Raw genomic sequence first — 25286 nt, forward strand, 5'->3', positions numbered from 1 at the left:
AAAACATACCATGGGTTGTAGGTTAATTGGGTATAAATTGGGTGGCACGGACACATGGGCCAAAATGGCCAAGTACCGTCCTGCATGTCGACATCAGTGGTTCTCAACATTTTTCTTTGCACTCACATACCACTTTAAGTCATCGCTATGCCATCGGTGCTCTGTGATTAGTAAGGGGTTGTTTAAGGTGGGATGTGGGTGGGAAGGGAAGGTTGAGAATCACTGCTCCAGACCCAATTGTTACTGAAATAATTTGCTTGAGAAAAATTGTCATTGGCCCATTTCCTTTGGAGTTCTGAAACCGTGTACATAGCGAGTCAATTAGGGAATGATTAAAATAGGGGCTTTCAAACATTTTCATTCAGGGAAGAAGCCGTCCTTGTGCCGCTGGGTGTTCGTCTTCATGTACCTTTCCCCCAGTGATAACAGAGTGAAGAGGGCATGGGCTGGGTGGTGGGGTCTTTGAGGATAGATGCTTCCTTTTTTAAGACATCACCTCATGTAGGTGTCCTCAATGGAGTGAAGTCTGGTGTCTGTGATGTCACAGGCCGAGTTAACTACCCTCGAGAGGGTCTGTGTGTGTGCGACCCGTCCCCCAGTGAGGGTCTGTGTGTGTGCGACCCGTCCCCTAGTGAGGGTCTGTGTGTGTGGGACCCATCCTCCAGTGAGGGTCAGTGTGTGTGGGACCCATCCCCCAGTGAGAGTCAGTGTGTGTGCGGAACACGTCCCCCAGTGAGGGTCTGTGTGTGTGGGACCTGTCCCCCAGTCAGGATCTGTGTGTGTGAGACCCGTCTTCCAGCAAGGGTCAGTGTATGTGTGACCCATCCCCCAGCGAGGGTCAGTGTGTGTGCGACCTGTTCCCCCAGTGAGAGTCTGTGTGTGTGTGGGACCCATCCCCCAGAACTCTTCTTCACTGAGAGCAAGTTAGAATCTCAGGAGAAAGGGTTTTGACAGCAGAATTTAAACATTGATGTTATCCTTAATTACAGCCTCCTTCTGCTGTAATTTCCTGAGCATGCTGTCTATTTACTGCCAAGGCCCTTCCTGTCCCCAGTACCTCCTTCGCCTCTGTTCGCAGGCACCAGGGACCATTACCACCCCCCACCACCACCCCACCCTCACCCATGAGTGCGGCTTGCTGACACCAGGCCACAGGTAAGAAGGGAGAAAAGTTGATTACTGGTCTGGATTCACATCTGTTGCGATGCAATTTGATTATGCGGAAAGTAGAGGATGCAAGGAGCAGAATATCTTTATCAGTGCATTGAGGACTGGCAGAGGATGTTTGTTGACAAGGTCAGCACAGATCCACTCTCCAATTAATGCATCATTATAGGCTTGTAATTGTTAATTAGCAGCGATGATGAGCTGGATCTCGGTGCAGGTCAGGGTTGCTTCTCTTGGTCAAGCATTGGGACCTATTTCTAAGGCAGAGGGAGCTGCCTGCAACAGTTCTTTCCCTCCATGACTCATCGGAGAGTCTGGGCGCAGACCAGGAGATCGCTTCTTTGAGCACCTAGCAGCAGTTGCCTGGGTCTCCCAGAAGGGCGCCCGTTTCAGATCCCTGTCCCGTTCCCTGACCTCACTGACATGACTGTCTGTGGTCTTGTGCTCTGCCAGATAGCGACCCCTCGTAAATTGGTGGACCAACACCCATCTGGGCATTAACATCAATTTCTCTGATTTCTGTAAACCTTCCCCCCCACCCCCCAATCTTCATCCCCCTGTCTCCTATCCTCTAGTTCTGTCTCTGTCTCTCTCACTAGGCATTTTCAAGCAGGGTAAACACCAGTCTGTAAAGGCAGTGGTTCTTCGCCTTGCGGCTGACGACGTACCTTCCTGAATGGGCCGTGGCCAGCTCTGAGGTGCCGATTCCATCCTCGGGGAAGGATAATCGGCAGAGCGCTGTGCTCCGTGCGCCTGACCTGAATGTACAGCTGCTACAAGCGGATGGTGAGGGGCGGGCTCATGATCCCGTCGGCCCACGACCCATCTCCCCACTCACCCTTCTTCCTCCATGACCCCCTCAAGGCAGGGGCGCCAGGGGGAGCCGTCGGGGCAGCGGAGCAGCTGGTGCGGGCTGAAACAGCCTCTCCAGGCCGCTTCGACTCTTGGGGCCGCTTTCTGCAGGTCAAAACGTGGTAGAGCAATGGCCGTCTTCCCTACCCATAATCCCCCACGCAGCTGAAAACTGTTCTGGGAACCACAGAGCAGTTTCAGCTGCATGAGGGAATTATGGGTAGGGAAGACGGCCATTGCTCTGCCGTTAATTTATGACGGGTGGCGCTACGGCAATCGCCCCATCTTCATCGGTTCCAGAGGGCACTACATGAATGCCACACTGCAGCAGGCTTTTAGGGCTGCTGTCTGAAAGCCAAGTTTTTAGTTTTCCATCTGCGCTTGTAGCCAGCCTTCAGGCGGAAGCCTGACATGAAATGGCCTTCTCTCTCTCTCTCCCCTTTTCCATGTCTCCTGTCACAGAGCCAAAATCAATTCTCACCTTTCTCCTAATCATTTACACCTTTTGTTTGATGGTCTGGACTGCTCCCCCCTCTCTTCCCCTCTTTTCCTTCAGTCTTTTATGTGACATCTAACTGCTTTTTGTTTGAAGAAGAGCTCAGGCCCAAAATGCCGGTAATATATCTTTCCCTCCCATGGACGCTGCGAGACCGCTGAGTTCCTCCAGCATTTACTGTGTGTTTTCCCTCCATAACGCTCCCTCCTCAGCCCTGGGACCGGGCCCCTCACCCTCACCCCCTTCTATCGAATGGCCAGCTTTGCTCAATTATCGCAGCAGGGGGAGACCCTTCCGCCCACTGGGCCTGTACTGGTTCCTGGCAGAGCAGTCCTCGGTAATCCTGCGTGGGATCGGGCACAGGATCAAGGAGTGGCAGGGCTACGGGATGCCTGAGCGGAGAGTGCAGCAGAGGTTCAGTGGGCAGGCTCACCCACTCCTGAGCGAGAAGCTGAGTGGGGTCTCATTCCATCTCCAGGCAAGAGATCCTGCAACAGTGGAAAGCTGGCCACTGCATGACAGTCCAGTTTTACAGGCAAACAGAAGCCCTCCCATCCCAGAACCCATCACCTTCACTGGGATTCCTCCCCAAAAGGCAGGGCTTGCCCTCCCCCATAGACACAGAGTCTATGGAAGTGAGGCAAACAAGCAGTGAGGTCATGGAACCTATACAGATTAAAGAGGAGGAGGGGATTGATGTGTTAAGGCAAATAAGGGTGGATAAATCCTCAGGGCCTGACAAGGTATTCCCTCAGGCCTAGAGTAGAAATTGCAGGAGCCCTGGGAGATATATTTAATGTTTCCTTAGATATGGGTGAGATGTCAGATGATTGAAAGCTCATGTTGTTCTGTTGTTTAAAAATGGTTCTAAAAAAAATCTGGGAAATAATAGGTCAGTGAGCCTGACCTCACTAATGGGTGTTATTGGAAGTCATTTTAAGAGATCGGAGATAGTATTATTTGGATCGACAGGGACTGATTATGGATAGTCAACATGGTTTTGTGCATGGTAGGTCGTGTTTAACCAATCTTGTAGAGTTTGTCAAGGAAGTTACCAGGAAAGTTGATGAAGGAAAGGTCATGGATGCTGTCTACATGGACTTTAGTAAGGCCTTTGACAAGATACCACAAGAGAGGTTAGTCAGAAAGGTTTAGTCGCTCAATGTTCGTGGCAAGGTAGTAAATTGGATTAGACAAGAGAAGGCAGAGAGCGGTAGTGGAAGATTGCCTCTTTGACCGGGATTAGTGAGTGGTGGACCTCAAGGGTTGGTGCTGGGTCCATTATTGTTTGTCATCTATATCAGTGATCTGGATGATACAGTGGTAATTTGGATCAGCAAGTTGGCAGATGATTGGAGGTGTTGTGGACAGTGAGGGAGGCTTTCAAAGCTTTGCAGAGTGATCTGGACCATCTGAAAAAATGGGCTGCAAAATGGCAGATGCAGTTTAATGCAGACAAGTGTGAGGTGTTGGATTTTAGAAGGACAAACCAAAGTAGGACATACACTGTAAACGGTAGGGCACTGAGGAACAGAGGGATACATAATTCCCTGAAAGTGGCGTCATAGGTGGATAGGGTTGTAAAGAGAGCTTTTGACCTTCATAAATCAAAGTATTAAGTGTAGGAGTTGGGATGTTATAGTAAAATTGTACAAGACATTGGCGAGGCTAAATTTGGAGCATTGTGTGCAGTTTTGGTTACCAAACAATAGGAAAAATATCAGTAAGATAGAAAGAGGGCAGAGAAGATTTACTTGGATGTTGCCTGGACTTCAGGGACTGAGTTGCAGGGAAAGGTTAAACAGGAGTTTATTCCCTGGAGAGTAAAAGAATGAGGGGAGATTTAAAATTATGAGGGGGGTAGCGAGAGTAAATGGAAGCAAACTTTTTCTACTGAGGGTGAGTGAGATACAAACTGGAAGGCACGGATTAAGGATGAAAGGGGAACATGAGAGGCATCTTCACGAAGAGTGGTGGGAGTGTGGAATGAGCTGAAATGGTAAATGCATGCTCAAATTTGATATTGAGGAAAAAAAAATTGGACAGGTACATGGAGAGGAGGAGAATACAGGAAAATAGTCCAGGTTCAGGTCAGTGGGACGAGAAATAGTTTGACACTGACTAAAAGGGCCAAATGGCCTGTTTCTGTCCTGTAGTGTTCTGTGGTTCTATCACCAAATCTCTCTAGCCCAGATATATCCCATTCAAACTGCACCTAACCCCCTCACCAGCAAGGTCATCTTTGCCTCCAACCTAACCATTCCATATGCCCTTCCCTATCCCCAACCTTCAACCACCTACACCCCCTGCTCTCTATACCTTCTTTGGGCTTACACCTCCCCCTATCTCTGTAACCCTCTCTGGTCTCTGCATCTTTCCTTTCTCTTGCCCCCATACCCCTTTCTCTGTCAACCCTTTTAGCTCAGCAAACATCTAACATCTCCACACTCGTTATCCCAGCCTCCTGATCAACCTTTTAGCATTTAGTGGCCAAGTCCTGTTCTGAAATTCCTTCTCCCCCTCTCTCTTTCACCCTTTCTCTCCCCCTCTCTCTCTACCCCCACTTCCCTCCTCCCCATCCACCCTCCCTATCTATCCCTCCTCCCCCCCCTCTCTCTCCTGCTCTCTCCCTTCCCCCACTCCCCCACCTTTAACCTGTTACTTTGACCAGCCTCTGGCCTCTCCAATGCGTTGTGCGTCTGAGACCATCTGGTGCTATGGAAAGACAGGCCCTGGTTGAAGGGAATATCTACACCAAGCACCTCCCCATTGGCTCCCTGGTTCCATTGGTACTGGTCTGCTCGGGAGGGAGTGAGAAAGAAAGAGCTAGAAGGAAGTGGGAGAGCGAGAGAGCTAGAAGGAGAGGGAGGGAGCGAGTGAGAGAGAGCTAGGAGAGGGAGGGAGGGAGCAAGAGAGAGATAGCTAGAAGGAGAGGGAAGGAAGGAGCGAGAGAGCAAAAGGAGAGAGAGAAGGAGCAAGAGGGAGAGTGAAAGAGAGGGAGGGAGCAATTAAGGGAGTGAGAGGAGAGAGAGAGAGAGAGAGCAACAAGCAGGGGTACCCAACCTTCTAAATTTTAATTTAGCATACAGCACGGTAACAGGCCAGTTTGGCCCCCGGGTATGTACCAGGGGTGTAGGGCGGCAAGAGTGAGATGGACAAGAGAGAGAGAGAGAGAGAGAGAGAGAGAGAGAGAGAGAGAGAGAGAGGGAGAGTGAGGTGGAGTGAGCTTCCAATTGATGGGCAGACATTCTCAGGCACAACAGCACCTCCAGGCTGCGGTCAGCCTCAGTTGGGCAGGGGCTGTGTCAGAGATGGAGCAGGTGTGGGGGAAGGGAGCTTTGGTGACTGAGATCAGGCTTCTTGTGCATTGTATTTCTCTTGTAAGTGAAGGGGCTTGGGGCGGTTTCTGGTTGGCATGTCAGGGCGAGTTAGGTCTACTCCACTAAGCATTCAAAGTGCAACTACACTGCACACTCCAGAGCATCTCCATCCATATAGACATCCCTGCATCAAAGCTGTGGATTGCATTCCATTCTCCCAACTCCCCCGTTCCTCCCCCAAGCTATGATCTGGCCAAAACTCATTGGGCACATTCCGGGTTCAGCAGATAGTTGGGGTTTGGGGGAGGGAGAGCAGGCAATAGTGTCATTCTTATCTGTGTCAATGTAGCTGCCTGACCTGTCTCCACCAGATGAGGAAAATTATTGGAGGGAAAGGGGGAGGGAGAGAGGAGCAGTGATGGTCACGAGATGGTGTGAGAAGCCAGGGAGATCAACTGTGACAGCAACTGGTTTTACAACCCTCTCTGGCCCTTTGGCTGCAACCCTCTCCATCCCTGCCCTTGACTTTTCCTCTTTCCCCCCCATCTCCCTCCCTCAACCCCTCCTCCTCTCTATTCCTGTTCCTCCCCCTCTTTACTCATCCCTCTACCTTTCACACCCTCACAGGGAGAAAGCTGGGGAGTGGCACTGATTGGGAGAATGGATCAGCTCATGGTGGAGCAGACGGGCCACCTACTCTTCTCCCTTTCTATCCAGGGGCCCTCTCGCTCTCTCTCGGCCCATCTATCTCTATTCTACCTCCTTCCCCTCTAACCCTCCCTCTCTCTATTCCTAGCTCTGCCTACTTTCCCCTCCCTCTCCACACTTGTCTCTACTCCTCTACCTCTCCCTCTCTAGCCTGATGGAGTGTAGGATTGGCTGGGGGTTATGGTGGAGCCTGGGATCAGATGGGGGTTTACTGGGCAGTGTGGGTTCAGGAGGGGAATTGAGGGTAGTGGAGAGTGGGATCGGAATTGGGTAAAGTGTGGGATCAGGGGGGAGAGAGTGCGGGATTTGGAGGGGAGGAATGATGGTGTGGGATCGGGAGTGGGGGGAGTGTGGGTTTGGGAGAAGAGGTGTGGGATCGGGAGGGGGTAGTGTGGGATCAGGAAGGGGGAGTGTGAGATTGGGAGAGGGGATGGTGTGGGATTGGGGGGGTGTGGGATTGGGAGGGGGTAGTGTTGGATCGGAAGGGGGAATGTGAGATTAGGACAGGGGGTGTGGGATCAGGAGGGGGTAGTGTGGGATCAGGAAGGGGGAGCTTGGGATTGAGAGAGGGGGTGTGGGATCGGGAAGGGGGAGTGTGGGATCAGGAAGAGGCAATGGGATTGGGAGGTGGGGTGTGGGATCGGGATGGGGGAGTGTGGGATCAAGAGGGGCCCAAGTATGGAAATCGGAAGGAGGGAGTGGGATCGGGGGAGACATGGAATTGGGATGGGGTAAGAGTGAAGTGTGGATCAGTTGGGTGTCAGAGAGGAAGCAGGGGTTGTTCACAGGAGTATGGGGAGAACAGAGGATCTGATCAGTGCAAGGTGCTGGCTACATATGCTTTGTCAGTGTGTCTGCCGGCAAATAGCACCTTTGGAAGACTACACAAAAGAGTCTGGAAAAACAACCACCTGAAGAAACACACAAAGATCAGCGAGTACAGAGCCATTGTCATACCACGCTCCTGTTTGGCTCCGAATCATGGGTCCTCTACCGGCATCACCTACGGCTCCTAGAACGCTTCCATCAGCGCTGTCTCCGCTCCATCCTCAACATTCATTGGAATGACTTCATCACTAACATCGAAGTACTCGAGCTGGCAGAGTCTGCAAGCATCGAATCCATGCTGCTGAAGACCCAAATGCGCTGGGTGGGTCACGTCTCCAGAATGGAGGGCCATCGCCTTCCCAAGATGTGTTCTATGGCGAGCTCTCCACTGCCACCGAGACAGAGGTGCACCAAAGAAGAGGTACAAGAACTGCCTAAAGAAATCTCTTGGTGCCTGCCACATTGACCACCGCCAGTGGGCTGATATCACCTCCAACCGTGCATCTTGGCGCCTCACAGTTTGGCAGGCTGCAACCTCCTTTGAAGACCACAGAGCCCACCTCACTGACAAAAGACAAAGGAGGAAATACCCAACACCCAACCCCAACCAACCAATTTTCCCTTGCAACCGCTGCAACCGTGCCTGCCTGTCCCGCATCGGACTTGTCAGTCACCAACGAACCTGCAGCAGATGTGGACATACCCCTCCATAAATCTTCATCGGCGAAACCAAGCCAAAGATAGTGTCTGTTAGACTGGTTACCGCTAAGCAATTCCAAGTTCATCAAGATAGGTAGGAAGGAGAGATTCCTAGCGCTCCCTCTGGATGTCTGTGCAGAGTTTGCACCACGGAGTTTTCCTTTCAGATTAATCATGCATCTCCCCGGACACAGACTACATACACGGTACTCATGCAGAAAGATTGAGCAGCATGAGCTTCACATTCTGCTTGGAAAAGCAGCTAGCGTTCCTCCAGGGAATCATACTCACAGGCAGCCTCCACACCCGATCTACAGAATCCTCCAAACCATTCCGTAAAAGGAACTGATGGAACATGGCCCCACAGAACAGGCCCTTTGGCCTACGATGTTGTGTTGACCTTTATAAAGCGACTTAACAAACTCACCCTTCCCTACCTTGCGCCCATAGCCCGTCTGCCTGTCTAAGAACAAAAGAACTAGGAGCAGGAGTCGGCCATTCGGCCTGTCGGGCCTGCTCCGCCATTCGATGAGATCATGGCTGATCTGCTGATGGGCTCATCTCCACCCATCTGCTTTTTCCCCATATCCCTCAATTCCCCTTCTATGTAAAAATCTATCCAATCTTGTCTTAAATATATTTACTGAGGTCGCCTCCACTGCTTCAAAGGGCAGCAAATTCCGCAGACTCACCACCCTGTGGGAAAATTAGTTCCTCCTCATCCCCGTCTTAAATCTACTCCCCTGGATCTAGAGGCCATGTCCCCTAGATCTGGTCTCCCCCACCAATGGAAACAACTTACCTCCCTCTGTCTTATCGATGCCTTTCCTAATTTTATATGTTTCTATAAGATCCCCTCTCATTCTTGTAAATTCCAGCGAGTACAGTCCCAGATGCCTCAATCTCTCCTCAGAGGCCGAACCTCCTCTGCACCATCTCCAAAGCCAGTCCATCCTTCCTCAAGTAAGGAAACCAGAATCGAGAGGTTTTTGAATACCCCTATTGTACCAGCTACCACCACCACCCCGACAATGCTTTCTAAACACCCACTTCTTCTTTGGCTTGGCTTCGCGGACGAAGATTTATGGAGGTGGTAAATGTCCACGTCAGCTGCAGGCTCGTTTGTGGCTGACAAGTCCGATGCGGGACAGGCAGACACGGTTGCAGGGGAAAATTGGTTGGTTGGGGTTGGGTGTTGGGTTTTTCCTCCTTTGCCTTTTGTCAGTGAGGTGGGCTCTGCGGTCTTCTTCAAAGGAGGTTGCTGCCCGCCAAACTGTGAGGCGCCAAGATGTACGGTTTGAGGCGATATCAGCCCACTGGCAGTGGTCAATGTGGCAGGCACCAAGAGATTTCTTTAGGCAGTCCTTGTACCTTTTCTTTACAAGGTCTTTGGTGCACCTGTCACGGTGGCCAGTGGAGAGCTCGCCATATAACACGATCTTGGGAAGGCGATGGTCCTCCATTCTGGAGACGTGACCCACCCAGCGCAGCTGGATCTTCAGCAGTGTGGACTCGATGCTGTCGAACTCTGCCAGCTCGAGTACTTCGATGTTAGTGATGAAGTCATTCCAATGAATGTTGAGGATGGAGCGGAGACAACGCTGGTGGAAGCGTTCTAGGAGCCATAGGTGATGCCGGTAGAGGACCCATGATTCGGAGCTGAACAGGAGTGTGGGTATGACAACGGCTCTGTGTACGCTTATCTTTGTGAGGTTTTTCAGTTGGTTGTTTTTCCAGACTCTTTTGTGTAGTCTTCCAAAGGCGCTATTTGCCTTGGCGAGTCTGTTGTCTATCTCGTTGTCGATCCTTGCATCTGATGAAATGGTGCAGCCGAGATAGGTAAACTGGTTGACCGTTTTGAGTTTTGTGTGCCCGATGGAGATGTGGGGGTGCTGGTAGTCATGGTGGGGAGCTGGCTGATGGAGGACCTCAGTTTTCTTCAGGCTGACTTCCAGGCCAAACATTTTGGCAGTTTCCGCAAAACAGGACGTCAAGCGCTGAAGAGCTGGCTCTGAATGGGCAACTAAAGCGGCATCGTCTGCAAAGAGTAGTTCACGGACAAGTTTCTCTTGTGTCTTTGTGTGAGCTTGCAGGCACCTCAGATTGAAGAGACTGCCATCCGTGCGGTACCGGATGTAAACAGCGTCTTCATTGTTCTCTCTGCATAAACCTCTACATTGATTTCTCCCCTACACTTTCTTCCCCTTAACTGACAGTAGACAACCTAGTGTAGAAACAGCATTGCAACGGACTCAGGAAAGTCAATGAGCACATGGGCTTAGATTCCAGCTCATGGTTAGAGGGACGATGCTGAGGGAGCCCCGCACTGTGGGAGGGAGAGTACTGAGGGAGCCCTGCACTGTAGGAGGAGCAGGACTGAGGGAGCCTTGCACTATGGGAGAGGTGGTGCTGAGGGAGCTCTACACTGTGGGAGGGGTGGTATAGAGGGAGCTTCACACTGCGGGAGGGGCAGTTCTGAGGGAGCCCCGCACTGTGGGAGGGGCAGTACTGGGGGAGCCCCACACTGTAGGAGGGGCAGTGCTGAGGGAACACCACACTGTGGGAGGGGCAATACTGAGGGAGCCCTGCACTGTGGGAGGGGCAGGACTGAGGGAGCCCCATACTGTGGGAGGGGAAGGGCTGAGGGACCCCCATACTTAGTTTTGTTGTCATTTTATTGAGCCATTTTGCAAACATAGTTTCTTCTGTTGCAGGTGGTGACAGAAGATGTCACGGCCATGATTTTGAAGCAATGGTTGGGGGGCAGATTGGGTGAAGTAGAATGAACAGTTCCCCCACAGCATCCTCGGCCATTACCTACCTACCCCTCACTATCAGCATTACTGACAAGGACTGGTGCTTATGACAGTGACACTGTGGGAGCTTCCTGTGCACATTTGGATTGCCGATGCGATTTGCTGATTCATGAGGCAGTGAGATGTGACTTTGCCCGTTACCAAACGAAGGCTGGAGAACGGAGGGTCTCTCTCCCAGGAGGAAACGAGGAGGGGAAAAGAGAGAGTGAGTAACTGAGAGAGAGAGAGAGGAGAAGGGGGGAGAGAGTGAGTGAGCGAGAAAGAGGGGGAAAGGGAGAGGGAGAAAGAGAGTGAGTGAGAAAGAGGGGGAAGAAAGAGGGAAAGGGTCAGAGAGAGAGAAAGAGGGGAAAAGAAAGAGGGAAAGGAACACAGAGAGAGAGAAAGAAGGGGAACAAGAGTGAGACAGAGGGGTAAGGAGAGTGAGAGAGAGATGGAGGGGAAAAGAAAAAGGGAAAGGGACAGAGGGAGAAAGATAGTGAGAAATAGAGAAAGAAAGAGAGGGGAAAAGAGAGTAAGAAAGGATGTAGAGAGTGTGAGAGAGAGAGAAAGAATGAGAGAGGGAGAAAGAAAGGGACAGAGAGAGAGTGATAGAGAGGTGAGATGAGTGAGTATCTGAAGCACTGAGGAACAGCAGAGGGTGAGATATGATAATGCCAGTTCCAAATTGACAGGTGGCCAGAGCTCCTTCCTAACCCATCAGCCCAGAGCCTGATGCCTCCCCTGGGTTACTGACCCAGGGCATGTTCACCCAGCGGGCTGGAGGCTGAGGACGCCATGATCGTCTGAGAAGCAGGAGGGAGCCAAGCCCCCCAAACTCTGCTCGCCTGATCTTGGGGAAGGCGAGGAAACCAGCAGGAACTTGGAAACCTTCACCTGAGAATGAAGGCCTTGTCAGCAACAGAAACCCTGGGGCCGAACTCCATCTCATTAGATTTTGGACTTTAGTTTGTTTGCCTTGCTACGGGAACCTAGAAGCAGGATAGCCGATCGATTGAGACTGTCTTTTTGCAATAAAAGTGAATGAAATCAATATCCCAGATCGCACATTCCATTTAATCTCTTCCCAGCCTCTGGGTCAGAGGCTCTTCATTAAAATGGACACCTGATGTGCCTGCTGAGTGTGAAAGTTAATCCACCGCGCAGCGCGACATGCAACACTTACAGCATCAATCAGCTGCACCTCTGGGTGTGGAGCACGATGTGGTGCAAGGGCATTCGCTGACTGCATTTCACTGGATGACAGCCAACGTGCCACTCTGCAACATTAGAAATAGGACCAGGAGCCGGCCATTCGGCCTGTCGAGCCTTCTCTACCACTCAATTACGGGCTCATCTCCACCCGCCTGCATTTTCCCCATATCCCTTAATTCCCCGACTGTGTAAAAATCCATCCAACCTTGTCTGAAATACACTTACTGAGATCGCCTCCGCTGCTTCAATGTTCCACAGTTCCACAGATTCATCACCCGCTGGGAAAAGCAGTTCTTCCTTATCTCCATCCTAAATTTACTCCCCTGAGGCCCTATCCCCTAGTTCTGGTCTCCCCACCAATGGAAACGTTTTATCTACCTCTATCTCATCAATGCCTTTCAGAATTTTATAAGATCCCCTCTCATTCTTCTCAATTCCAGTGAGTAGAGTCCCAGGCGACTCAATCTCTCCTCATAGACTAACCCCTTCATCTCTGAAATCAACCTGATGACCCTCCTCTGCACCATCTCCAAAGCCAATCCATCCTTCCTCAAGTAAGGAGAGCAGAAATGCTCGCGTTTCTCCAGATACGGCCTCACCAGGACCGTGTACGGATGCAGCAGAATCTCCCTGCTCCTAAATTCAATCACTCCAGTGATGAAGGCCAACACATTCCATTTTCCTTCCTGATGCACCTGCAAACCAACTTTTTGCAATTCATGCACAAGCCCTCCCAAGTCCTCCCACATGGCGGCATGTGGCAATATACATAATAATCTGATCCTTTCAAAGTAGATAACGTCACGTTTATCCTGTGGCAACGGGGCATGCCTGAGACCCAGGAACATGTCTACAGTTGAGTGCCAGATGGAACGACCATCAACCAATTGTGGTCTCCCAGCTCTCACTTCTGCTGAAGGCTTTGTTCTTCAGGGCTGGGTTCCCGGGATTTGGATGTCCCATCCTAAAGCAAGTGGTGTCCTGTCCCAGAGAGGCAAACTGCCTACACTGGCCAAAGTTTCCACATTGGGGAGAACAGTATCTAAACAACTTCTGAACCAGAGCAGGTCCTCTTTATCTCCGTAGACCAGTGACCTTCCATTCACAATTCACTGACAGGGTCAGTTGAGGTAGGAACGGGCACAATGCCAATCATCATACCCTGTTCACACTTGTCATTTTTTAATTTAAATTTAGATATACTTCATGGTAACAGGCCCTTCTGGCCCACGAGCCTATGCTGCCCAATTACACCCAATTGACACATAATCCCTGTACGTTTTAAAAAGTGGGAGAAAACAGGAGCACCAGAGGAAACTGACATAGACACGGGGAGAACGTCCAAACTCCTTACAGACAGTGCGGGATTCGAACCCTGGTCGCTGGTGTTATAACAGGGTTGTGCTAACAGTGCCACCCCCAAGGGATCAGGCTGGATTGTAAGCTGGGAAACAAGTCAGTCAAAGCCTAGGTGTCCATAAGACATAGGAACAGAAATAGGCCATTCAGCCCATTGAGCCTGCCCCACCAATTAATCATGAGCTGATCCATTTCCCCACTCAGTCCCACTGCCTAGCCTTCTCCCCATAACCTTCATTGCCCTGGTTAATCAAGAACCTGTCAATCTCTGCTTTAAATACACCTTATGACCTGGCCTCCACCACTGCCTCTGGCAACACCCTCTGGCCACATCTCTGCTCTAAGTGGATGCCCTTGAATCCTGAAGTTGTGCCCTCTTGTCCAAGACTCTTCCACCATGAGAAATAACCTTTCTACATCTACTTGGTCAATGCCTTTCAACATTCAAAATGTTTCAATAAGATTCCCCCCTCATTCTCCTGTATTCTAATGGGTTCAGGCTAAGATCTATCAAATGCTCCTCATATGATAACCCTTTCATTCCCAGAATCATCTCTGTGAACCACATCAGAATTCTCTCTAATGCCAGCACATCCTTTCCTAAACGAGGAGCCCAAAACTGCTCTCAATACTCCAAGTGAGGTCTCACCAGTGCCTTATAAAGCCTCAACATCACATTCCTGCTCTTATATCCTATCCCTCTTGAAATGAACGCCACCATTGCGTTCACCTTCTTCACCACCATCTCAGCCTGCAAGCCTACCTTCAGGAAGTGGACCCTGCAGAACACCACTGGTAGCTGGCAGCCAACTGGAATAGGATCCCTGCATCCCAACTCTCTGCTTCCTGCCAATCAGCCAGTGCTCTACCCACGCTGGAACGCTTGCCATTATACCACGGACTCTCATCCCGCCTCGTGTGGAGCATTTCGTAAAATCCAAACACACAACATCCACTACTTCTCCTTTATCCAGCCGTCCACTCACTTCTCCAAGGAATTCCAATTGGTTTGTCAAGCAAGAGTTTCCCTGAAGGAAACCATGCCAGCTTTGGCCAATCCTGTTGAGTACCTCCAAATACTCCGTAATCTCGTCCTTGACAATCGACTCCAACATTTTCCCAACCACTGACACGGCTTGTCATATCTTTCCTGCTGCCTCCCTCCCTTCCTGAAGAGTGTGGATTTCCCAGTCCTCCAGGACCACTCGAGAGATTCCTGAAAGATCATTACCAATGCCTCTGCGACCTCTTTCAGACCCCGAGGGTCCGACCCACTTGGTCTAAGAGACATCCACCCTGAGATCATTCAGCTTCCTGAGAACCTTCTTCCTTGAGATAGGAACTGCCCTCACTCCCTGTGGACATTCGTTCACATTCCCCAACCACCCTTTTCCCCACCAACAGCTCCCAACTTGCCCCACCCCCCCACCCCCAAACCCCGTTGACTCACTGATAATATAATAGTCATGCTGGGGCATGAACTCAAGGCCCCAGAGGTTGGGGCTGAACTCCTGGAACTTGATGGTGAAGCGAGTGTCCTGTTCGGGCTTGTCACAGGTCAGCAGGATGGTGGGACTCATGATGGTGTCGCAGCGTTCCGCCTGCTCCCGGCTCACCAGGTACAGCCGGTAGTACTCGTACTCTGCCGTGGATTGGGCACCTGGCGGGTGCGAACGTGGACAGATCAGGTCGATGCGGTCGCCAATCTGCGGGTACAGCACATAGCCCTGTGCATCCTGAAACCTGCGGGGGGGAGTGGGGGGGGGGGAGAACAGAGCAGAGCTGGTTAACACCCCGATGGCAGCAGCGTGCATTCCCCCACAGCAACATTCAGCAGTTTCCCACAGCTCCAATGTTCCTTTTGTCAATGTGCATGATGGCAGATGTGGGAGAGAGCTGCACAGCGAAGGACTGGGGAGCAAGGGAGTCCCGCACTGTGGGAGAGACGGTGAGGGAGCCCCATGCTATGGGAGGGGCGATGAGGGAGCCCCGCACTGTGGGAGAGATGGTGAGGGAGCCCCGTGCTATGGGAGGGGCGATGATGGAGCCCTGCACTGTGGGAGAGACGGTGAGGGAGCCCCATGCTATGGGAGAGACGGTGAGGGAGCTCAGCACCATGGGAACGGTAGTGAGGGAGCCTCGTGCTGTGGGAGGAGCGGTGAGGGAGCCCCATGCTGTGGGAGGGGGTGAGGGAGCCCTGCACTGTGGGAGACAGAGTGAGGGAGCTCCGCACTGTGGAAATAGTGGTGAGGGAGCCCTGCACTGTGGGAGGGGCAGTGAAGGAGCCTCCCTGTTAAACCGAGGCATTACTGGAGCAGAGAAGCCAACTGATTTAAACCATCATCAGATAATCTCCCCGCTCAGTTCTTTTAACCCCTGGTCACAGAGGTCAGATGAAAGTGGAAGGAGGTGTTAGATCCACAAAGGGAGGTGAAAGGGCAGGCAGGCACCCAGTACTACTCCAGTTACAGTACGAGCTTCAACCATTGAAATGTTTCAAAGTTTCATCCTTATTGTAGCAAACTGGTGAGTTTTCCTGTCCATTAAATCAGTAGGAGGTTCCATCAGGAATCAAGTTACCCAGGTCTGGGAAGACAACCCAGCCAGGCTGCTACAGACAGGCACTCTGTGGCTTCGGTTGCCACTACAGCAAGGGGTGGTTCTCAGTTGTGTAATTCCCACTGCCCCTCCCATATTGCAGCACTCCCTTGGGTCTCCCGCTCCCACTCTGTCACCCTCCCTCGAGACTGACCCTTTTTTGTTTTAAATTTAAATGTAGACATATAGCACAGTAACATTTCAGCCCACGAGTCGGTGCCGCCCAACTTAAATCCAGTTTGCCCCCGCTATGTTTTGAAAGGTGGCTGGAAGTCGGAGGCCCCCCAGGGAAAACTCATGCAGACATGGGGAGAGCGTACAAACTCCTTACATACAGCTGGGGGGGGGGATTTGAACCCCCGGTCCCGATCACTGGCGCTGTAAAGGCGTTGCGCCGACTGCTACGCCCACCGGGCCACCAAGCTGCTTGACTGCTTCGTGGATGGGGTGGGGGGGGGTGACCTTTAAACTTTAAGCAGAATCGTAAAGAAAAGGTTGAGTGCGGCTGCCCTAGACAACCAGGATATACTGAATTAGAGCAGTGGTTCTCAACCTTCTTCTTTTCGCTCACTTTAAGTAATCCCTGTGCCATCGGGGCTCTGTGATTAGTAAGGGGTTGCTTAAGGTGGGATGGAGGTGGGAAGGGAAGGTTGAAAACCACTGCTCAAGACCCAATTGAAATATTTTGCTTGAGAAAATTGTTCATTGGCCCATTTCCTTTGGAGTTGTGAAACCATGCACATAATGAGTCAATGAGGGACAATTAAAACAGTGGTTTTCCACCTTTTTCTTCCCACCCTCATCCCATCGTAAGCAACCCCTGACTAATCACAGAGCACCGATGACACAGGGATTACTTAAAGTGGGATGTGAATGGAAAGAAAAGATTTGAGAACCACTGAATTAGAGTGTTGGGTAGAATTCCCTGCTCCCAGTTTGGACACTGGAGATGTTTTTCCAGTGGAGAAACTTAGCAGGTCCAACAGTATCTTTTTTACAGCAAAGATAAAAGTACATAACCGACATTTTGGGCTTGATCCCTTCAGGCGTCACAAGAAAAGAGTTGGGGGAAGGCGTGGAGGGGGGAGAGCATGGTTATTAAGGCAGGAGGTATTAGGCGGAGAAGGGAGGGAGGCCACATCAGCAAGCAGGGGGAGGAGAGAGGGCTGGGTGAATAGAGAGGGGAAGGGGTGGAGAGCTAAGGGAAAGAAGGGAAGGGAGGGGGAAGAGGAGAGCAGGTTAGTAGAAACTGAAGAAGTTGACGTTAATGCCATCTGGCCAGAGAGTGTCCAGGTGGTGTTCCTCCAGTTTATAGGAAGTCTTGGTGGGATAGAACATGAGGCCACAGACAGGCACATGAGCATGGGAGTTGGACACAGAACTGAAATGGTTGGCCACTGGGAGGTCCCTATCAAGGTGTTCAGCGAAGCGATCAGCCAGTCTCCCTGATGTAGAGAAGGCCACGTTTTCCAGTGTGTTGAGGGGTGGAATCAGCTGGGAACTGCATCCACCTCTCAAACAGCTCTCCAAAGCAGTAAGAGTTTCACGGGAGTGAGACCAGGGACAGGCAAAAGCTTTTTCCCCTCCCACTCCTCAATGAGTTCAGGCTGGTGAAAAACATAGGTCCTTTCAAACTGCCATGTAAAATGGGGTTAACTGGGCAATTTGCCCGATGAGGGCCCCAGTTACGCGGCAGTTAGAAACGGTCCAACCCGGTGTACCCCGTCAGAATCCAACCTACCTCAGGGAACCCAGTTAAACCTACCTCAGTTATGTCCACAGGCAATTTGAAAATGAAAACAGCCGACCCGCTTACTCCGGTGATGTCAGCGCTTGCGTGCGTGCATCACCATGGCAGCCAGCATCCGAACATCCACCAGTTCTTCCAGTGAGTACGTGACGTGTCATTGTGGGAGTGGGATCCCCCTTAAGTTTCTTGGTTGACAATTTAATGGGTCGATCCCCTGGTAATTTAAAAGGTGCTTCCAGCACCTTTGACCCAGTAATTGCACCCGGGTCCCAGGAGGGCGACCCAGGCCCTGCAATTTAAAAGAGGCTACAGCATTTCTGTGTGTGATTTTACTATACTCACAGGGTCTGCAGATGTTCTTGTTTCACTCTGGTTAGAGGGAGTGATCTCTCCCACCACAGGCATCCAGTGCCAACTCCCAGCTTGGGAAGACAATGCAAGAACTCTGAGAGGTATTTCCAGCAGAGCGCACTGGAAATTCAGCCGGATGATAAATTACTTTCAATTAAAACCGCTATTAATACGATTTTGCTGACAAAGCCGTCACGCAAGATCTCCCAGAAGCTGTCTCCACGGGCTGCAGCAGTCTCGCCGCACGTGCAGCCTGCAGCAGAGGCAGGCAGCCCTCACGGCAATCAGCTGTAAGTGCCTGAGGAGATGGTGTGGAGAGGCATGGGGGCACAGGGCACAGGGGTGCTGGGAAGCTCAGCAGACCACGTACAGTGCACAGAGAGTAACTTCATGGGTGAGGAGGAGGGGCACACACAGGGCTCTCACTGCCACAACAACAGAGCAGAGGACCCTCAGCGAGCAGGAAGTGACTCTCTCACTAGGGTCGGTGTCACCCAGTGCGGTAGCTCATGGTGTCACCCGCCCCCTCACACACCTCCTCCCATACCAGACCATCCAGAATCCTTAGCAGTGTTACTGGTAAATCGTACTTTCTGTAGATCACTGCAGTTAACAGCGATTGTAGTGAAATAAACAACAAGCAAAATTAAAATTACACCTTTAAATTACAATATCATATGCACGGCAGCAACAAAAACAACAGCGCTTGCTTGTGCGGATGGAACCACGGAATTCAAAGTGTTATTGCCATCGGGTCGTAACAACGGCTCTGACCAGAGCGCATTAGATGGTTCTAAAAGGAAATGAGCATCAAGTTTTAGCCTCCTAGGTAGATTGATCCATGTCAGCTGGGCTTACGGAAAATTGTTTTGTAGTTAGGATGAATGACAGGGATATTTTTATAAAAAATAATACATTTCTGCTGAAACACGGCACAAAAATTTTAGAGCCGGTCATTTCAGGGTCACTCCCTCTGATGGGGTCACCCGGTGTGGTCTGCAGCCTTGTACCCCCCAACCTCAGTGACTTTGTTGTTAGACAGTGACTGTCACCCAGAATAACCAGCAGCTCTGTGCAGTTACACTGGGAGAGACCCCAACCCTGAATAAACAATGACTGTACAGTTACACTGGGAGAGACCCTCACCCTGAATAAACAATGTCTGTACAGTTACACTGGGAGAGACTCCCATCCTGAATAAACAGCGACTGTACAGTTACACTGGGAGAGACCCCCATCCTGAATAAACAGCGACTGTACAGTTACACTGGGAGAGACCCCCATCCTGAATAAACAGCGACTGTACAGTTACACTGGGAGAGACCCCCATCCTGAATAAACAGCGACTGTACAGTTACACTGGGAGAGACTCCCACCCTGAATAAACAGCGACTGTACAGTTACACTGGGAGAGACCCCACCTTGAATAAACAGTAATTTTATCCAGTGTTTAACAGACTCCTGCAGCTGTCCGAATGCCTGAGGATAACACGGCTGTAGAAACACACACCAGACGTTTGCTGCGTTTAGAACCAGCTGGTATCAGAGCTTAAATCCCGGCAGTGCCTCATAATATTTCTGTCAAAGGAAGGGGAGGTGGCAAATGTCCAGCAAAATGATCTCTTAATAATATGCCAGTGTGGAGGTTTAAACGTGCAGAGGGATCTCCTCACTGGAGTTAACCTCACCGGGAATTCTGCTGGATGGCCTCAGGGCAGGAAGGGGTTAAGCCTCAAGTACTGGGTTCCTGTTCCTTTCGATGTGTGAAACACGAAAGTCTGGATGTAAAATGGGATCCTAATGGTGGGTTTAAATTGCAAAAGGATTTCACGAGGTAGGAAGAGAAAAAACGTTTATCCCACCAAAACTCTCTGAGACTTGGTAATCCTTCAGTACCGCTCTTCCCACAGTGCAGAACTCCCTTGTCGCGCCTACCACAGTGCGAAGCTCCCTCGCCACCCCTCCCACAGTGCGAAGCTCCCTCACCGCCCCTCCCACAGTGCGGAGCTCCCTCACTGCCCCTCCCACAGTGCAGAGCTCCCTCCACATCCCTCCCACAGTGCGAAGCTCCCTCGCCACCCCTCCCACAGTGCAAAGCTCCATCACCGTCCCTCCCACAGTGCGGAGCTCCCTCACTGCCCCTCCCACAGTGCGGAGCTCCCTCCACATCCCTCCCACACTGCGGAGTTCCCTCACCGTCCCTCCCACAGCGCAGAACTCCTTCACCAGCCCTCTCACAGTGCAGTCCTCCCTCATGCTGGGAATCAGTGAGGGTTAAAATGGTGGGGGGGAGGAAGGGGTAACCTGAGGGGGGGAGGGTCTTTCTTTTTAATATTTTATTTAATCAACATATATAAGATCAAATAATTAAAAATAATATACCAAATTACATAATAGTGTTAACAAACATGTTGAAAGTATATATACAGGTACACAATCCTTTATCCGGACACCTAAAATCCAGAAAGCTCCAAAATCCAGAAAGTGGGGAGAGAGATGGCAGCGCGAATCAGGTGGGTGAGGGGGGACCGGCAGTGCGAGGGGGGGAACCGGCAGCACGAGTTGGGTGGGCGAGGTGGGGGGGAGACCGGCAGCGCGACTGGAAGGGGGTGCGGGTGGATACGGCAGCACAATTCAGGTGGGCTTAAATCTGGCTTTCCGAAATCCAGAAAAATCCGAAATTTGGAACATACTGTCCCCCAAAGGTTCCAGATAAAGAATTGTGTACCTGTATATAAAAATAAAACTAAAAACTAAAACTGAAAACCCCCCCCACCCTCTCCCCCCAAAAACTGCTATAATCCCAGAACTAAAATACAAAGTATTTCATTAAAAAACAATCACAGTTAATTAATTCGGTTTGCATCAGTTGACACTCGGAGACCTCAAAGACATCGCAAAGTCATTATATTATTTCTTCAGGGAAAACTTTATGAAACAGGAAAAATATAAAAATAAATGTTATTATTTAATTTCATAAATCTAGCAAACAGACCCCAAATTTGGAAAAAAAAGAATACGTTCCTCAAATTATACATAATTTTCTCTAATAGAATGAAACTTCGAATTTCAGCAGGCCATCTTGCTAAAGTTAACAAGACATCGGATTCCACGTTACAGCGACACATTTCCTTGCTATCACTAAAGCCAACTTAACAAATTTCAGTTCGAAATCTGGCAATGATACTAACAAAAATAATTCAGGAGTTAGAGGAAAATCCACCCCCATTATCCGCTGTAAAAGTTTGTAAACAGAAACCCAAAACTGATTAACCTTTGTACAAGACCACATAGAATGAGGAAAAAAAAGTTCCAATTTCTGTTCCACATCTAATCTGGAGTGGGGGTGGAGGAGAGGCTCAGCAGGAGAACCCGAGTAGGTGGGGAGGAGAATGTTTCTCCCCAGTGAGGTATTGTGATCGGGAACCCTCTGCCTGAAGGGGTGGTGGGAGTGGATTGAACAGGAGTGTCCTAAGGGAACTGAGGAAACCCCAGGAGGGGAAATGCACAGGGGAGGAAGGTCCAACTGGAGAGAACTCAGCCACAGAACTGGCACAGGTTGAGTGGCAGCCTGCGTTAGAATAATTTTTTTAAAACCTGTAGATGCTGGAAATCTGAATTAAAGGCAGAACATAAAGAAGAAACCATTCCACAGATGATGGCCTTGTCCCTCCACTGCCCTGACCCAACTGGAGAATGACCCCTCAAACACCAGGCTGCTGCTCATGGACTTCAGCTCAGCATTGAATACGATTGTTTCCCAGAGGCTGGTGGAGAAGCTGTTCTTGCTGGGGATTCAATGCCCCGCTCTGTAACTGGTTGCTGGACTTCCGTTCTGTCCAGGTCAGTAGCAGAACATCAAGCGCTGTTACGCTGAGAACAGGTGCACCTCAGGGCTGAGTGCTAAGCCCGCTCCTGTTCATGCTACTGACCCATGGCTGTGTCGCTAAGACCAGCTCCAACAGGTTATAGATGGCACAACAGTCGTTGGCCTCGTCAGCAACAAGATGAGACGTCCCCTGGTATTTGCTACTCCTGCCCTGGGAAGTGGATGCTGACTGTCCACCATATCTATGCCTCAATTTTTTTTAACTTTCAGACATACAGTACGGTAACAGGCCCATCCGGCCTGAGGGCCTATGCTGCCCAAATATTTCCATTAACCTACAACCCCCAACCCCCCGGTACATTTTGAAGGGTGGGAGGAAACCGGAGCATCCAGAAGAAACCTACGCAGTCAGAGGAAGAACGTACAAACTCCTTGCAGACAATGCCTGATTCGAACCTGGATCGCCCTGGATATGATTCGTATTCGATGGATACCGGTCCGAACGCAGGCAAATGGGATGGGCTTGGTCAACATGGACAAGATGGGTCGAAGGGTATGACCCCCTCTGACTCTTGCCCCAACCCCTTCTAACATCTTCCCCTCTGCCCTCTCACCCATGCTGCTGCGGCCTGGCAATGGCGCTGGTACTAAGGCGACTGCCCACACCACTCACCGAGGACGCTGGTCTGCCCCTCCCCCACCCACAACAACAGAGCCTAAATCAGCCTGACTTTGTCAAAGCGAATCTTGCCCACTGTGACTAACTCCTCTCTTCACCACTCGTTACTGTCAGCTCACTGAGCACAGCTGCCCAGTGCAACCAACTCCCCTCTCGCCCCCACGCCTCCTTCTTCCCCCCCGCCTCTCACTCCCTTCCGCTTGTTTGTACCTCTCACCATGTCAGTCAATCTGTCTCTCACTCTCTCTCCACTGTCTGTCTGTCTCTCTCCCTCCTTCACTCTCCCTCTCCCCCATCTTGCCCACTCCCTCTTCCATTGCCTGTCTCCCTCTCTACCCGTGTCTCTCTCGCCAACCCTGTTCGAATGTTTCTCTATGTTTCCCTCTGCATTGGGTGCAGGAAGCGTGATTCCAGGCCTGATAAGAGGGAACGGTGTAGCAGGAGATGGAAAAAGTGAGGGAATTTAAGACATAGCAGCTGCAGAGGAAGTGTGAGTAGCGGTTAACGCAACACTGTTACAGCGCCAGAGACCCCCTGGTTCGAATCCGACGCTGTCTGTAAGGAGTTTGCACATTCTCCCCATGTCTGCGTGGGTTTCCTCCCACCGTTCAGAACATACAGGAGTCATTGTCTAATTGGGTCGGACCCGTGGGCCGAAATGGCCTGTTACCGCGCTGGGTATCCAGTCCTCGGACGAAACACCTGCCACTTCGACTGCTCTCAGATAGAATTACGTTTGAAAATTACCCAGGTTAATGATCAGGTGGAAGTTGACTTACTAATTCAATTGCAGGGTAGGAAATGAAATTAGAACTGTTTGACTCATGTTCTCTGTGGTTACCAACTTGTCCAAGAAAGAAATCTCCACAAGGATATAAGCAGCAGGTCATTTGGCTCTCATGGCTGATCCTCTTTCTCTATTCAACAAGAGACCGCCCATTACCTCTGCACCCCAGACTATCAGAAACTTACAGCTTACAGGCCCTTCGGCCCACAAAGTTGTGCTGAGCCTATCCCTACCTTAGGAATGGCTCAACTTTCCCATAGCCCTCTATTTTTCTAAGCTCCATGCACCTGTCCAAAAGTCTCTTAATGGAACTTAATGTCTCCGCCTCCATCACATGGCCGGCGGCCCATTCCAAGCACCCACCAGTCTCTGCATTTAAAAAAATTTCCCCTGTACCTACTCCCCAGAACCTTAACCCTGTGTCCGCTTATGGCGACGTTTCAGCCTTCGGAGAAACCCACGATCTATGCCTCTCATCATCTCACCCACCTCTCGTTCTCCGCCACTCCGAGGAGAAAAGGCTGAGTTCACTCCACCGGTTTTCATAAGGCGTCTCCCTAAACCAGGCAGCATCCTTGTCAACGCACTTTCCATGGCTTCCACATCCCTCTGGTAGTGAGGTGGCCAGGACTGCACACAGTACGTGGGGTCTGACCAGGGTCCGATATGGAAGGATCTCAGTGTCTGATTGTTTGTCGTGCTTGATGGGTGTATTACAGAGATTCCCAGTCTGGAATGAAGGAATTGCTCCCATTCCAACATCTCTCTCCCAAAGTGTGCCATCCATTAGTGGAATTGCCAGCCTCTGAACTCCCCCCTCAGAATTCACTGCGTACAATTCCCCCCCCCCCCCAAACTTACTCAGCCTGTCCTCCTCAATAAATCAACTCTGCACTGTAGGAGCAGCGCCGGGTTGATGGGGGGGGGGGGGGGGGCGAGGGGAAGGTCAGCACTGAGGCCCGCACTCTGTCGCCAACGAGGCAGGACATACCTCCCAAGAGTGGTCTGACCACACATTGGGCTTCAAGGGCAAAGTAAACCATCCTTCCACATAAAGCTTCCACTCTGATCAAAGTAAGGCAGATGTAGATAGAAAGGTTAATGGCTTGACTGCTGAGGGGAAAGAGACGATAAGACAATCTGTCAGCAAACTTCAACAAATGATATGAATTTAGGTCATTGATTCTAGTTGCATTTACTCATAGTTTGCAAAGAGAATTCGCTCTGCAGAGATTAACCCTTTATTGCCTTTCAGGGAGTCAGATGGGGCAATGTCAACATAGGTCTTGTTTTCCAGTATGGAGGGAACTTTACATCTTTCTCTGTCCCTGCCCTGGGAGTGTGCGAATGGACTGTTAGAGGGAGCTTCACTCTGTCCCAGACCCATCCTGTCCCTGCCCTGGGAGTGTGTGACAGGACTGTTAGAGGGAGCTTCACCCTGTCCCAGATCCATACTGTCCCTGCCCTGGGAGTATGTCATACTGTCCCTGCCCTAGGAGTGTGTGACTGGACTGTTAGAGGGAGCTCACTCTATACCAGACCCATACTGTCCCTGCCCTGGGAGGGTGTGACCTTGTATTGGGAACTATATACATCAAAGTTTTGTACACAAATCCATTCTGATCTCCTCCTCCTGCCCACCATCTGAATGATCCAAGACTTGCTATTCAATGCACTTAACGGTCTAACTGCAACAGACATCATATATGCATGATTCTAATGCAGGCAAGTGCTCCAATTATCTGGTTCTATATATAGAGTGGCAAAAGACACCTGGGAACAGCAGGAGCCTTCGACATCAGTAATCGCCCTGCACAAAGCCAGGCTTGTGTTGCAGTGGGCTGCAAGTGGCTGAT

At 50.7% G+C, this 25286-nt stretch overlaps 1 protein-coding gene across 1 annotated transcript in view; it reads right to left on the reverse strand.

The window, feature by feature from the left end:
* The window catches only part of efnb3b (ephrin-B3b), a 102200-nt gene that overhangs the window by 22482 nt on the left and 54432 nt on the right, over positions 1-25286 (reverse strand). The window contains exon 2 of the mRNA XM_069920102.1: positions 14887-15179. Coding sequence (XP_069776203.1) covers positions 14887-15179 — 293 coding nt within the window. The remainder of the gene's footprint in view (positions 1-14886; positions 15180-25286) is intronic.

This window comes from Narcine bancroftii, chromosome 2 (assembly GCF_036971445.1).
Source record: "Narcine bancroftii isolate sNarBan1 chromosome 2, sNarBan1.hap1, whole genome shotgun sequence".
Taxonomy (NCBI): domain Eukaryota; kingdom Metazoa; phylum Chordata; class Chondrichthyes; order Torpediniformes; family Narcinidae; genus Narcine; species Narcine bancroftii.